This window comes from Aptenodytes patagonicus, chromosome 1 (assembly GCF_965638725.1).
Source record: "Aptenodytes patagonicus chromosome 1, bAptPat1.pri.cur, whole genome shotgun sequence".
Classification (NCBI taxonomy): domain Eukaryota; kingdom Metazoa; phylum Chordata; class Aves; order Sphenisciformes; family Spheniscidae; genus Aptenodytes; species Aptenodytes patagonicus.
Genome location: NC_134949.1, coordinates 122,167,230 through 122,181,223, shown reverse-complemented (window position 1 = coordinate 122,181,223; position 13,994 = coordinate 122,167,230). Strand labels below are relative to the sequence as shown.

The window sequence follows — 13,994 nt, the reverse complement described above, 5'->3', positions numbered from 1 at the left end:
ATATGGGGAAATACCGTTCTCTCCATGCTCTGTCCTCATACCCTGTCTCTAAAGCTCCATGGCTGCCTCCGGCCAGAGATCCTGAACTCACTGTCAGACATTCTCATCTTCTTAAATCCCTTAATTTTGCCAAAATTATACTTTGGTTTTTCTGACGAGGGAAAACGTAGGCTAGAGGTGGGGGCCGAGCACACGTAACAGGCGATGCCAGCTCGCCAGTGGTCCTCAGGCTGGGATTTGGAAACCTGAGCACATCAGTGTCTCACTGCTGGTCCGTGAGCTGAAAGGACGAGGCAGCGCAGTCGCCGCTCTGCAGCTACTGCTCGCCCGAGCTTCCGCCAGTGGGCTTTTTCTTTTTAATTTTGGGTCACTTTCAACCATCCTCATGCCCCATATAAATTGTCACCGGAGCCGGGTAGGAGAAAGCGAGCGAAGGCGGCGTCTGAGAAACCCCTGCAAAGCGGTGGTGCTGCTCTTGGCAGTTGCAGGTGACAACCCTAACGAGTGCCCAGGAGCAGATGAGAAGTTTATGGGCTGTTAATAAACTGTAACCAATCGGTGAATGCCGGCGGGTTGTGTTCAAGCTGTTTGGGGCCACAGGTCCTTGGGAGAGCTTGCACTTGCTCTGCCTTTATTTCAACGTAGCAGAAACATGAAAGCATGTGGCAGACTCTTGATGTTTGTTACAGTGAATAGACATATGTCCCTCACACTAGCATGTAGAATATCTAATTAAGTTACACAATGATAGCTTATACCCAGGGGCAGTTGCAAACAAGACGCTGTCACACTCTTAAGAACACAAACAAAATGAAAATTGCCTCTTTATACATTATAATGAATATGTTTGCAATACATTAAAAGTTCATTTACTAACAGACTCTGTAAGACCGGGTGGATTTCTGCTAATATAATTTCGTTTTTTTCAAAAGGATGGGTTTGTATGGTTAGGATTAGGGACAGGTTTGTTAATGAAGCTACCGAACATTTTTCCCCAATAGATCTGAAAGAAGAAATGAAATCTTAATCGCGTGTTTATTGTGTTGTCTCAAGCAAATCCCGCTCTTCAGAGCCCCACCTCAGAAGGGGCTTCTCCCTTCTGCAGGACGCGTATGCCGTGGATTTGTGTCTCCCTTTCTCCCGTCTCCGCTCTTCTTCACTGGCTTTTTGCGTGGTTGCGGGCAAGATACAGTCACCTTGAAGCTGGATGGCTTCAGGGGTTGTCTCCCACTTCTGGGTCGGGGATGCCGGATGCCAAGGTCTGTATGACAGAATGGTGCTCGAGTAGCAGCCAGGGGTAAGTCCTGATCTGGGTACGGCTTTTCCCGTGAGCATCCCAGATGGGTGATGCTTCCTTCCTTCCCCCCCTCTTGCTATAAACCACTTCAAGCAGTGTAAAAGCTGCCTGGGGCATTGCAGCCCGTTCCTCTTCCCACCAGAGAGCTCCATTCTCATTAAGGCATTTTGGCACTTCTTCTACGTGGGAATAATTAAATTGCGCAACAATTGTGTGGGCGAAGTCTGCAGGTGGGGAGTGCTGTGCAATTTGGGGTGATTCCCACAGACCTCCCCAAGCCTTGGTTAGGCAGCACTAAGCCATTCCCGGCACGCCGGTGACGTGTGACAGGCATGCTTGGGGAAAGCCCCTCACTTCTATCTCTACCTTCAGCGTAACCAAGAGCCAGGAAAAAAGAGTCAGTCCCTGGGAGGCTTCTTCCCTTCTTTAAACCGTCCCTGAAAAAGATGAGCAAGCTGGGGGGCTGCTGCTGCCAGGGCGTGCTGCCGAGCCGTGGGTTGGAGCTGCCCACCGTATGGTCCCCAGGTCACACTGGGCTGTCCCTCCAGTGCACAGACCCGCTTAACACGGAGCACATCGCCCTGTAGTATACCCGGGATATTTTATAGGAGACAGGTGATTCCCCAAGCCATCTTCAGGCACGTAAACAGGGGCTGGCTTTCAGAGGATGCCTGCTTAAGGCTCACGCAAGCTCGACTTCAGGTGGCTTGAACTGGCCCTCCTGGAAAGTGAGGAGCAGGCAGGGAGGGTCCCGAGGGGTTAAATCCCTCCTCGCAGCACCTTTGTCCCGTGCCTGGCAGAGACACAGCCCCTGTGGGAAAACCAGTGCCCAAAACGTATCCCGGTGAGCATAGGGGAAGGGGCCGCAGTTACGCAGCCTCCCCTCTGACGTCTCCTATCTCAAGAGCCCTTCAATTTTTTTTTCCCCTCACCACAGCTCATTCCCTCCCCCCCTACATTTTTTGCCCACCGTGGCTGGCATTCTGACTAGGAAAAAGGTTTCCCCCATCCCTTCTGGGATGCTACCCCTGGGCAAGGCTCCCTCACCCCCCCTCTTTGTGTGCCTTTTGTGCTGGGTGCACCCTGCCGCTCGCAGCACTGCGGAGAGCCGGGAGCTTGCCCGCTTTCCACTGTCGCTGAGAAGCTGGGGCCGGCGAGGGACAACGCTGGCTTCTGCCTGGCTCTTGGATCGCTGGGCTTTCCTGGGTTTGGGATGGGGAATGGGTTTGGGATGGGGAACGGGTTCCTGCAGTCCCAGTACGCTCAGGTCCCTGTGCTGCCCGTCGCAGAGGAAATCTCCTTTCTGTGTTGCTTGAGCAGCATAAAAGAGTCAAATTATTTCTGCTGGGGGAAAGGAGCGGAGGGTGTGGAGAGAGAAACTTGGTGGGCTATTCAGCTCAGCCCCAAATGAAGTCTGAGCACTGGAGGGGGATGGCTGAATTTGCACCTTGGTGGGTTCTCTCTCCCACAGTGCACACTGATGGCTTTTGCTGCCTCAGCTCCGCTCTTTGGAAAGAGTCTGTAGCTTTCCTAGCCCTATAGTACACACGTCTCTGGACTCTGTTCCCTTAGGCACAGCAAGCCAAACCCTGCTTGACTCCCTCAGGAGGAACAAAACAAGCTCCCCCCGCCCCCCCCAAAAAAAACTCTGCTAATTTCCTACTCAAAAGGATTTTTCTTATAGAAGTGACTAGCACCGTGACTGATTTTGTAAAAAAAAAAAACCACAAAAAAAGGAACTGTGTGGTTTTTTCTTTTTTTTTAAGCAGACAAAGAGGTGTATAAATGTGCGTCTTATACATATATGTATATGTCTTTCTGAAAATAGCATTTAACAAATGCCTTCTGCATCTGCAGAATCCTCCAACAGTCCTGACACTGTGATCAATCTGTAGGCTGGTGATGTTTGCTGACAGTGATTGATTGATTTTTCCTGCTAATAGGATCAACATTGGGAATATATTAAACTAAAAGGCACACTTCTGACTCGCAGGAAACACCCCGTGTATTGGGCCTGATCCAATTGTATTGGTTTTGGCAGCGGGATGCAATGATTGATGACAGGCAGGGAGTGGAGGGCTGCTCGGAAGAGGAGTCTGATTCCCTCAGCGTGCTCTCCATGTGCATGACACTGGTTTCCTGCTGGGACAGGGACAGGCATAAGAAGGGACAATGGAGCAGGGTGGCCCATCCAGATAACCTCTTCTAATGCATATGGTGAGATCTGACCTGCCAGTTCAAGAAGAGGAGGCAAAAAGCTGATGGGAAATTAATTCTCAGGAGTTTGTCAAGACATCTCCAACAAGTGAAGATAAATGGCAGAACAAAACTTCTAAAGCTAATCCCAAGAATGGGGATGAATGAAAAAGGGAAACACTCTTTTGCATTTACATCCATCTTTTAGGGTAAAAGGCTTGGGGTAAGCGCCGTGCTTTTGGAGGATCTCGACCCTGGGCCGTTTGTAACTCCTGAGAGGTTTGAGCACCCCCGGGGCTATTCAGGCCATGTGTGTGGTGAACAGGCTGAGCATTCACCTCTTGCTTTCTTGTTCTCAAGCGGATGGACCGGGAGCTTGCAAAAAACTTTCAGGTCCAGCCATGTTGCCCCTGAAAGCAATGCGAAACCTCTCTCGCCTTCAGAAGCGCCATCCAGGGAGTAACGGCGGCGAGATGGGAGCGTGTTTGAACTTTTGAAGGCTGAACCAGCGAGTGCTTCATGCTCTTTTGCAGAGGCACAGCTGGAATGGTCTCATGGCCCCGTTGCTGTTGTTATATGCCGCCTCCCCTTAACAATTTTTAGTAGAAATATTTAAGTATTATTAAATGCCTGTAGTGAAAAATTCAGTTTCGCTGACCCTGTGATCCCCAGAGGGTTGGCAGACTGCAGTGTGCCCAAGGCTTGTTTTTAACCCACACCCACCTGGAAGTTTGGAAAGGGCCAGCTCTCATGGCTGGAGCCAGGCTTTTGGCAAACCTCCCTTCCTATCTCCACCCCTACGTGGGCACCCAGGTTTTCAGAAGCACAGGGCTGGGTTGTGGGTGCTGAGCATTTGCAGAGATGCTGGTAACTCTTCTGAAAATCTGGCCCTCAGCTGTGCATTCAAAAACGCCTGAGCATTCAGAAATAATCTGGGTAACATTGAGTCATGGGCCCGGAGGTCCCCATCCCATGTGGAGGCGGAAACACCACTCTGACACAGGGAAATCGGAGCTATGCTGCAAGCACGGTCTTGCCACACCAAGCGAGAGCTGCTGGTCTGGTGGCATCGTCAGCGGCTGTTTGATTCCTGTCACACCAATGTCCTGTGGGCCATCCTCTGGGGGATGGCTCAGACAGTTTGCAGGCTGTCAGGGTACATGGGACATCAGTCTTTCACCTATGGAAGTGTAAAAACAAGCCCTGTTTTCCAACAAGGGAAACAGCATCCCAGGGCTGTGCCACAGCCGTAGCTCTTGTCTTTGGAACGACACCCCAGTTACCACATGTCACGTCCAGCACCCTGACTCTGGCGTGGGGAGATCGCAGTGATGTCCAGGGGGAGTTTGGCACCAGAATAGCAGTATGCTGGGGATTTCAAGGGGAAAAAATAGGATTTGCTGTCTCCAACTTACACATATAACTAGATGCGTGTAACCTGTGCTTGCGTACCTCACCCTGCCAATGGCTCCTGCTCCGAGCAGGCCCTAGTTTGTATTACTGGGGAGAGGTTTGTAGACAAAAAGAACCACTTCTTTCTGTGAAAGACTGATGTTTGGAAAACTGTTGAGGGGGATTTGGATACTCACCCCAAACATTCATTCAAATGAAAAGGAAGGGAGCCTGCAGCCCCACGCAGGGGGCTCTGACAGATCCCATCCCACAGGACTAAATCAGCAGCGAGCAGAGCTGGTGCCCTGGTACCTCCCGGCAGAAGAGGCACACGTGCCTCACGGGAGCTGTGGGCCTGGGCCTGGAGGGAGCAGCATGCCTCGGTCAGGGTTTTGCAGCAGATTTGGGGCTACTTGGCTCAAAATTTGCCAGGCAGAGGCTGAAGAAATCCCCTGTTGAAATGAGACGAGGACATCGCGGGGCAAATGTGGAGGAACTGCCTGGGTGCCTTGACACGGCCAACCTTTCCCTTCCCCTGGGCTTCCCTGAAGCAGTGCAGTTTCTGCCCAAAATGTGCTGCCAACCTCTGGCTGCCCCTCTCTCCGCTTTCTGTGCTATGCCTGGGAGGGTCGGTGTGGAGGGGAAGGGGAAGGGGGGAAAGGGAAGGGAGAAAGGGGAAGTGGGGAAGGAGGGAAAGAGAAGGGGAAAGTGGGGAGGAGGTTGCGGAAGGGGAAAGGGAAGGGGTGAGGGTGTGAGTGGGGCCATCAGAGGGAGCCGTCTGGGCCGGGTTATGTGGGCGGGGGGCTCCCTCCTCCTGTCCGGACAAGTCCCGATAGATCTGAGACAGCCTAAGAAAGCAGGAGGGGGCGTGAAGGGAGGGGTCTACCCGGCTTGCACGGAAAACAAGGTTAAATTCAGAGGGACGGGGATTAGCGGGGCGGGGAGCTGAGAATTAGGGTGGCCACTCCAGCTCAGGGGGGGGCTGCAGGAGGGGCTGGGGGCTGCCTGCGGGAGCAGTGTGGGTCCCCGGGCCTCCTGGCCCGCCTGGAGGCGCAGGTGACCCCCGGCAGCCCCGCCGGTGTGCGCTGAGCATATGGGCTCCCCCCCCTCCCCGTAACCCTATCTGGCCGGAGCCGCGGCTTCAGCTGCGGGCAATGCAATCAGGGGAGCCCTGCGGGGCACTCGTTCGTGCAGGGGAGCATATGGGGAACAAGGCGGGGGGGGGGTGGGGGGCGCGCCGGGGGCCCGGCAGGGCGGCTAATTTCATTTGCAGGTATCCCAGGAGGAGGGGGGCCGGGGGAGCACAGCTGGCGGCCCGGCACGGCTCGGCACGGCCCGGCCGAGGGGCTGGAACCAGCCCCGGGGCTCTCTCCGCCGCCGGGAGGCATGCGCAGCCCCAACCTGACTGGCAGCGGCCGGGCAGGGGGCTCCGGAGGGGGCCAGGCTGCCCTCGCTGCTTTTGCCACCGCGGGGCCCGGTGGGGCCGAAATGCCCCCGCAGAAGAGCCGGATCCCCACGACTCCCCACCCCCAACCCCCCCGGGGCGGTGTTGCCCGTCGGGGCTCCCCGGGGCCACCTGTTAGCAACGGGGAAAGGCCCTCTGGGTGGGAGAGCGCGGTCGGGGAGGCAGACGAGCAGGATTTACCGGCTTCTGGCCACTGCCGACTTTTGCATCTGTCAGGGTGCTAATTATTGCCTTTAATAGAGACAAAGAACAACTCCTAATGATGCTCCCTCTAATTCTCACCTGCTCCTGCCCTTCTTCCGCAGCAGCACTCCCTCGCCGGAGCCCTGCTAATTGGGAAAGCTGCTCTGCTTATTGCGGCCTCCCTACAGATGGAGGGGACGACGACGGCAGGGCTGGGGCGGGGGGTGCAGGGCACCGGTAGCGGGGCTACAGGAGCAAAACCGGCGGAGGGGGACTGTATCCTAAGCGGGTCTGGCCTGACGGGAGCTCCCCATCCCCGGTCCGGCGCGGCGGGGCTCCGCATCCCCGGGCCGCCGCGGGCTCCGCGGAGGCGCGGCCTTTGCCTCCGCGCTCCGGAGGCGACCGGGGTGGTCTCTGCCCCTTCTCCGGCCGAGCCCGGCCTTTGACTTGCAGCGGAGCCTGGCAGAAGGGCGGCCGTCGGGGGGACCGTCCCAAGCCGCTGGCAGACACCTGGCTGTCAGCCCCTTATTTTGCACGACTTTCTCCCCCCTCGCCCCCCGCCGGAGAAGGCAGAAGCGGAGGGTCTTGTACCACAAGGATCGCCTTCAAAGCCGCAGACCGAGACAGAGGTAGCACCCTAAGGCGGCCTCAAAGCGAGGGGCAGCGCCGGGGCCCTCCCGGCCACCAGGGTCAGGGCCAGCTCTCCTGCTGGAGAAGGCACCGGGGCAATCAGCGGGATGCCCGCCCCGCCTGTGGCCTGTCCCCCTCCTCGGCGTTGGTCCCCGGGGCTTCATCCCTCCCGGCTTTAATTGGGGTTTGTTTGCCAAAACCGGTACTGAGGGTGCTGGGCAGGGGAGCTTCTCTCCGGGGGCTGGGTGACTCTGGAGAAAGGGGAGGGGGGTATTTCTCATCATCACTGGAGGGGATGCTGGGGTGGGGACCACTCCTTTCCGAGCCCCGTTTCTCTTCCCTGAAAGGGTTGGCATGGGGCGAGCCGCAGAAGGAAGGAGCACACCCCATAAGGCAGGAGCCCGGAGGGGCTGTCGGGCCGGGACCGGCTCGCACCCCGCGGGGACCCCAGCCCGCCGCGGCCGCCTGGGAACCGCTTCGCTTTACACAGTAAAAATTTAGTCCCCCGGGTCCGGACTCGCTCTCATTCCCCCGCGGGTGTCTGTGCGCCCAAAACTCCTCAATGGTCTGTTATTATATATATATATATATATATATATGCTATTTTGTATGTATGCGTGTGTAGCTAGCTGGTTATTTTACATAGCTGTCTAGCCATTTATCGGTCTAGAGAGAGAGAGAGATGTGTGAGGATTTGCTTGGGCAAGGACGGGGGTTTTGCGGTCTCCCTGCCCACGGCAGCTCGGAGCGCGGTGCCGGGCGGGAGCGGCCCCCCCGGGGCGGGCGGCGGCGGGACCGTGGGAACGGCGCCCGGGGAGCCCCGCTGCCCGTCCCGGCGCCCCTCCGGGGGGCAGCCGCCGCCGCCGGGGGCTGCCGACCCCCTTTTCCTCAAAAAACGGGATTCGCTTGGGTTGTTCCCCTTCTCCTTACAGGAAAAGGGGAAGCCACAGGCTGCTCCACGCCCGCACCCTGCGTGCGTGAAGACAGCCCTCGCCTTGGGGTCTGCGAGAGGGCGAAATATTTCCTGCCCAAATACCTGAGTACAGAGCTGCTGAAATACACACGGGCGGGAGATACTGTCATCTTCGGGAGGAAAAAAAAAAAAAAAACAAAAAAAAGTCTGTCCCCAGATAATTTTTCTTTCCGTGGATTTTCGTTTGGTTTTTTGGTTGAAGGCCAAGTGCGCAGAAGCGATTACAGTGAGCAAACACCCCATCGCCAAGTTTAATGTTTCCTTTCCCCCAATTAATACTTAGCTCTTGCCAAGCGCTGGATTCGGTAGACAAAAATTTTCACATTACGAACCCCGTAAGAGTCGTTTCTTTCCTTGCCGCCCTTATTCTGCGACGAACAAATGAGGGGGAAAAAAACAACAACAAAACGGTTTCGATTAGCCGGCGAAGCAGACTAACAAAAAACTTAGGGAAAAGGCAAGGATGCGCCCAAAATGTTCCCCTCCCTTCCCCGCTTTGCGGCCGGTAACCAGCCGGCTGTCCCGCCGGGGTCCCGCACCGGCGCCGCTACTAGCACCTGCCTCCGCCTCGGAACAGCAAGGAAGAGGAAAAGGCCATTTATTTAAAATGTTTTTGGGTTTTTTTATTTATTTAAAATCTCAACAGTGGATCACTTTTTTTTTTTTTTTTGCAACCAAACAAGTAATAAATATTATTTAGCAACTTTTTTCTTTTTTTCTTTTTCTTTTTTTTTTACAAAAATAAACAGATGATAAAATCTCTGCAAGGGGCAGCGATAAGAAAAGTTGTTATTTCAGAAACAAGCCCAAGTTCTCAGTATTGCAACACGGACAGTGTGAAAGTTCCTACACAGAAAGAGCATTAAAGAGTTCAAACTTTGTTAAAGGTGGCAGGAACGAAAAAAAAAAAACCACGTGTTATACGCTTAAAAAACCCCCAACAACCCAACAAACCCCAAGAACCCAAACCAACGAAATCAAGGCAAACCGACCCCTTATTCACTCATGAGGCTTACACAGTACAAGTGCACGGACGGAAAGCTCAGGCAGAGCGGACTTGCATCGTTATCGTTGAACGGTATATTTACAAATCCCGAACCAGAAAGAAAACCGAAAAAACGGCGAGCGGGGGAAGGGGGGAATAAACCGACTTCCCCGGCTACACTTCCACCCGGAGCCCCGCTGCTCCCCGCCAGTGCCGGGAGTCCCCGGAGCGGCGGCCGGGTGCTCCGGGGCCGGGCTTTCCGGGGCGGGATGTGACCCAGAAACGGCTCCAAAGGCTCTACGTGTAGAAACGAAACCGGGAGGGGGGGGAACAAACAAACAAACAAACAAACGAGCAAACGAGCAAAAAACCCTCTGCAGTTTTGGTTCCTCCATTTGCGACGAGCCTAGGACTATTTTCCCCTCCTAGCGAAGTTATCGACAACAACGTAAAATTAAAAATAAAGAAGATGCGCGGGCTATTACTCGTGTCGGGAGGGTTTTCCCCGCCGTCTGGGGAGCAGGGCAGACCCCGGGCCGGGCTCCATCCCCTCCCGCCGCCCCTCCGACGGCCCCGGGAGCGGGGGGGACGGACCCGCTGCCGCCGGGGGGGCGCGTTTGTAGGTCCTGGAGGTGCCGGGGCGGCGCGGGGCGCGGCGGGGCGGCCCCGCCGAGGGGCTCATTTGGTGTCGGTGGCTAATCTGGGGAGGCTGGCGGTGCCCATGCCGGAGACGTGGTGGTGCGGCGGGGCCGACACCTGGCACATGCTGCAGGGGCAGGGCATCCCCCCCCAGTGCTGGAAGCCGCTGCCCAGCGGGGCGGCGGCGGCGGCGGAGGGCGACTTGAGGAGCCCGTGGGGGGGCCGGATGGAGCTGACGGCCGAGAGGCCGGAGCCGGGCAGGGAGGCGCTGGAGACTGCGGCGGGGGGCAGGATGGGGTGGTGGACGGGGTGCGAGGCGGGGTGGCCCGGGTGGCCGGGCAGCGGGGCGGAGTGGGCGCCCATGCCGCCGGGGCAGGCGGCGGGGTGGAAGCCGGCGTGGTGCCCGCCGTAGATCTCGCTGACCAGGCGCTTCATCTCCTCCAGGGAGTTGGTGAGCATGAGGATGTAGTTGCGCGCCAGGAGGAGCGTGGCGATCTTGGAGAGCTTGCGCACCGACGGGCCGTGGGCGTAGGGCATCACCTCCCGCAGCCCGTCCATGGCGATGTTCAGGTCGTGCATCCGCTTGCGCTCCCGGCTGTTGATCTTCAGCCGCAGCTGCTGCAGCTCCGGCTCCGTCATCTGCTTCTTGTCCTTCTTGGAGGAGGAGGAGGAGGACGAGGAGGAGGAGGACGACGAGGACTTGAAGCCCAGCTTGTCCACCACCACCACCCCCGCAGCGCTCATGGCGCTGCGCAGCTCGGCGCTCAGCTCCGGCGGGGAGTCGCTCTGCGTGGAGCTGGACACGGTGCCGCCCGTGAAGCCCCCGCCGCTGCCTTTATTCCTGGCCGTGAGGAAGAGGTCATCGGGCTCCGGGGAGGACGGGCGGCTGGAGACCAGGCTGGCGTCCGAGTCCATGGCCCGGCGGGCGGGACGGCGGCGCGCACCGGGCTGCCTGCGGGGAGGGGAGAGAGCCCGCAGGCGGCCCCGGGTCAGCGCCCGCGGAAACTTGGCGGGGCGCCGCCGCCGCCCGCCCGCCAGGTCGGCGAGCCCGCTCCGCCGCCGCTCCGCGGGGCCGCCCTCGGGGGGGCGCCTCCCCTCCCTCCCCTCCCCTCCCCTCCCGTCCCGTCCCGTCCCGCTCCGTCCCGTCCCTCCCTCCGCGCCCCTCCGCCGGGCCGGGGGGCTCGGGAGGTGCCGCGCCGGGGTGCGCGGGCGCGGGGGGCACTTACCGTGCGCGGGGCGGCCGTGGGGAGCGGCGCGCCGTGACGGGCGAGCACGGCAGCAGCGCGCACCTTGCGGCGGCGGCGGCTTTATAGCCGCGCCGGGGAGGAACGATGTCACCGGGCGGGAGGGGGGCTGCGCCAATCGGCGGCGGCGGCGGGGGGGGGGGGTGGCCGGGGGGGGCGGCTGATGTCACCGGGGCCGGTCCGGCTCGATGGGGCGGGCGGACGGGGGGGCGACGGCCGGCAGCGGCGCGGGGAGCCCGGCGGGGGGGCGCGGTGGGGGGGAGGGACTTTTGTCAAATCCATAATAAAATGCAACAATGACAGCGCCGGGAACAGCTGTTGGGGGGGCGGGACGGGGACGGGACCAAACAGTCCCTGGCCTCGCCGCCGCAACGCCCTCGGGGAGGCCGCGCTGCCCGGCTCCCGCCAGCGCGTCGGTGTTTCCCCGTGCCCCGTCCCGTCCCGCCCCGCCGGGAAGCGCTCGGCATCGGCCCCGGCCCCGCCACACGCACCGGGCAGCCGGCGCGCTTCCCTCGGCGGGTGCCCCCTCCTGCCCCCAGCCCGGTCGTTATCCCCCCGTTAAGTGCTGCAAAGGGAGGCGGAGGGGGAGAAAAAAGTGATTTCGGCCACCCGCTTCCCCACGAGCGGATTTCCCCGCGGAGGCCGCCGGGCGGTGGGCCCCAGCGGGACTCCCCGGCTCCGACCCCGCAGTGACCGGGAGAAGAAGCCGGAGCGGACGCCAAAACCTACCCCCAAACAACCCTCCAGCAAGACCGGAGCAGGAGAGGGGAGAGAAAGAAAGAAAAAAAGGCATTAACAAAAAAAGACGTTAACAAAAAAGTGACTTTCGGAAATGCCTCCCGCCTCCCTCCGCGCCTCGCCCGGCTCCCGGCGAGCCCCTTCGCCCCGGCAGCTCCCTGCAACAGGGCCGGGGCTTCCTCCCACCGGGGTAAATCCCCCCCGCTTCCCCCCCCCCCCGGCCCCTTTGCCTTTGTTGTATTATTTTTACACCCGTGTGTTTCCCAGCTGGCCCGGCAAGCCTCAACCATCCGTTAAATATGTATTTAAAACGTTAAGAAGTGAAGCGTGGAAATGTGTTTCCCAACGGTTGCGGGGATGATCCGTAACAGGTCAATTAGGAAAATCTGTCCCAGCGACAGCCGGGCCCGCCGCCGCCCGCCGCCCGGCGTGTGTCCCGCTGCCGCCCGGGCGGCCCCCGGCCTGGCCACCCGGGACGTGCCCCGGGCTCCCCCCGGCCGGCCGGGCGGAGGGGCCGCCCCGGCCCTCAGCTCCGGCACCTGCTTGCGGGGCTGCGGAGCCCGGCCGGGGGGAGGCGGGGGGGCCACCCCCCCTCGGGGCATGGGGGGGTAAGGCGGGGGGAGCTGGGGCTGAGCCCTGGAGGTGAGCAGCGGGACGGGGAGGGGGGGACACGTCTGTGCAAACTTTGCATTTATTTCATGGTCGGGAAGCGGTGAGGCGGCAGCGGGAAGCCTGCCTCTGCCTTTTGACTGATGGCTCTATACGGCGCATTGTTGGAGCCGCATAAAACAGGGCAACAACGAGCACAACTAATTAAGCCCCGACGCCTTTCCCCCGGCCGCCGGCTCCTGGCAGGGCCCGGCCCGGGGAGAGGGAACGAGCGCCGGCCAGGCCAGGCGGGGCGGCGGGGCGGGGGGCGGCCGTCCCCGGGGCCGCGGTGCTAGGGCGAAAACGAGGAGAACGCCGGCACCTCTCGTCTCCTTTCTGCCTCCCAGGGCTCGGTAATTTTCCTTCTTAAAAGGCTGGGACCTTTCCTTCTTAAAAGGTCGGACCCGCCGCCCCTCCGCACGCCAAACGGATGGGGGGTCCCGTCCTCCCCGTCGGGTTTGCGGCACCCGCTGCCGTGCCGCGGCCGTGGGCTCAGCCCCGGGGACAAGCTTTCACCAGCCGCTTCGTCAGCCCGGGGACGGGACGGGCTCCCCAAGCCCCACCGGCCGTGCCGGCCCGCCGCCCGCTCCGCAGCCGGGGGCGCGGGCAGGATCCCCCGAGGCATCGGGAGCCCGAGCGGAGGCTGGGGGGGGGTGGCCGGGCATGGAGCAGAGGTGGGGGTTACCTGCCAGGAGGGATGGCGGGGGAAAAGCGGCGAAGAGCCGCCGGGCCCTGTCCCGGGGGAGCGGGGATGGGCAGCGGGCGGAGGCGCGGCGGAGGCTGCCGGGGCTCCGGGGCCGGGCTGCGCCCTGGGGAGGCAGTCCTCGCAGCACCCTGGGGGTCCCAGGGAGGGAGAAGTGGGTAGCAGACTCCTCCTTTTTCCTTTTCCTTTTCCTTTTCCTTTTCCTTTTCCTTTGCCTTTGCCTTTGCCTTTGCCTTTGCCTTTGCCTTTGCCTTTTCCTTTTTCTTTGCCTTTGCCTTTCCCTTTTTTCCTTTTTTCCTCTTTTTTCCTTTTTTCTTTTTTCTTTTTTCTTTTTTTCATTTTCCTTTCTCCCCTTTTTTCCCTTTTTTCCTTTTTCTCCTTTTCCTCTTCCTTTTTTCCTTTTCCTTCTTTCCCTCCCCCCTCCAGAGAGGAAACCCCGCGCCGCCGCCAAGGAGAAGCCGGCGTCTATGTCCCCAGTGGGGTGAGCAATGCCTTTGATGATCACCGTCCGTCTGTCCGGACGTGAACTCTGTCCCGCCTGCAGCCCGCGGGGCTCCTTGCGCAGGGGAGCGCGGAGTTTGCGCGGGGACGGCGCCGGCGCCGGCCGGGGCGGTGCTTCTCTGCCGTCCTTGTCGGAAGGAGGGGGGGTGCAAGGAGGAAGGGGGCTGATCTCTGCCGTGAGATGTCAAATTAAATGTCACACGTTCCCCCCCCTCGATTCAATAAGGCTTGATACTGCAAACTGCCTCTCGTCGGCGCGTCCCGGGAAGGCGGCCACGGAGGGCTCCCAGAGGAGCCCTTCACCCCAACTTGCTTTTGACACTAAAATGTGGAGCAGAGCCTATTTTCTTACCTATGAATATGTATTTTTTTTTTTAAATCGCGACTGTAGGCAACTGAG

The 13,994-nt window shown here is 59.6% G+C and overlaps 1 protein-coding gene across 1 annotated transcript; it reads right to left on the bottom strand.

The window, feature by feature from the left end:
- Window positions 1–8,741: 8,741 nt before the first annotated feature.
- On the bottom strand, window positions 8,742–11,003 carry OLIG2 (oligodendrocyte transcription factor 2). The gene is made up of 2 exons (XM_076328867.1): window positions 10,987–11,003; window positions 8,742–10,712 (listed from the first exon to the last, which is right to left on the bottom strand). The coding sequence occupies exon 2, from the start codon at window positions 10,673–10,675 to the stop codon at window positions 9,800–9,802; it is 876 nt and encodes a 291-aa protein (XP_076184982.1). The 5' UTR covers window positions 10,676–10,712; window positions 10,987–11,003; the 3' UTR covers window positions 8,742–9,799.
- Between the last annotated feature and the right edge of the window lie 2,991 nt (window positions 11,004–13,994).

Bases quoted from the DNA above. Each gene is read 5' to 3' on its own strand.
- OLIG2 (XM_076328867.1), bottom strand. From the start codon at position 10,675: ATGGACTCGGACGCCAGCCTGGTCTCCAGCCGCCCGTCCTCCCCGGAG.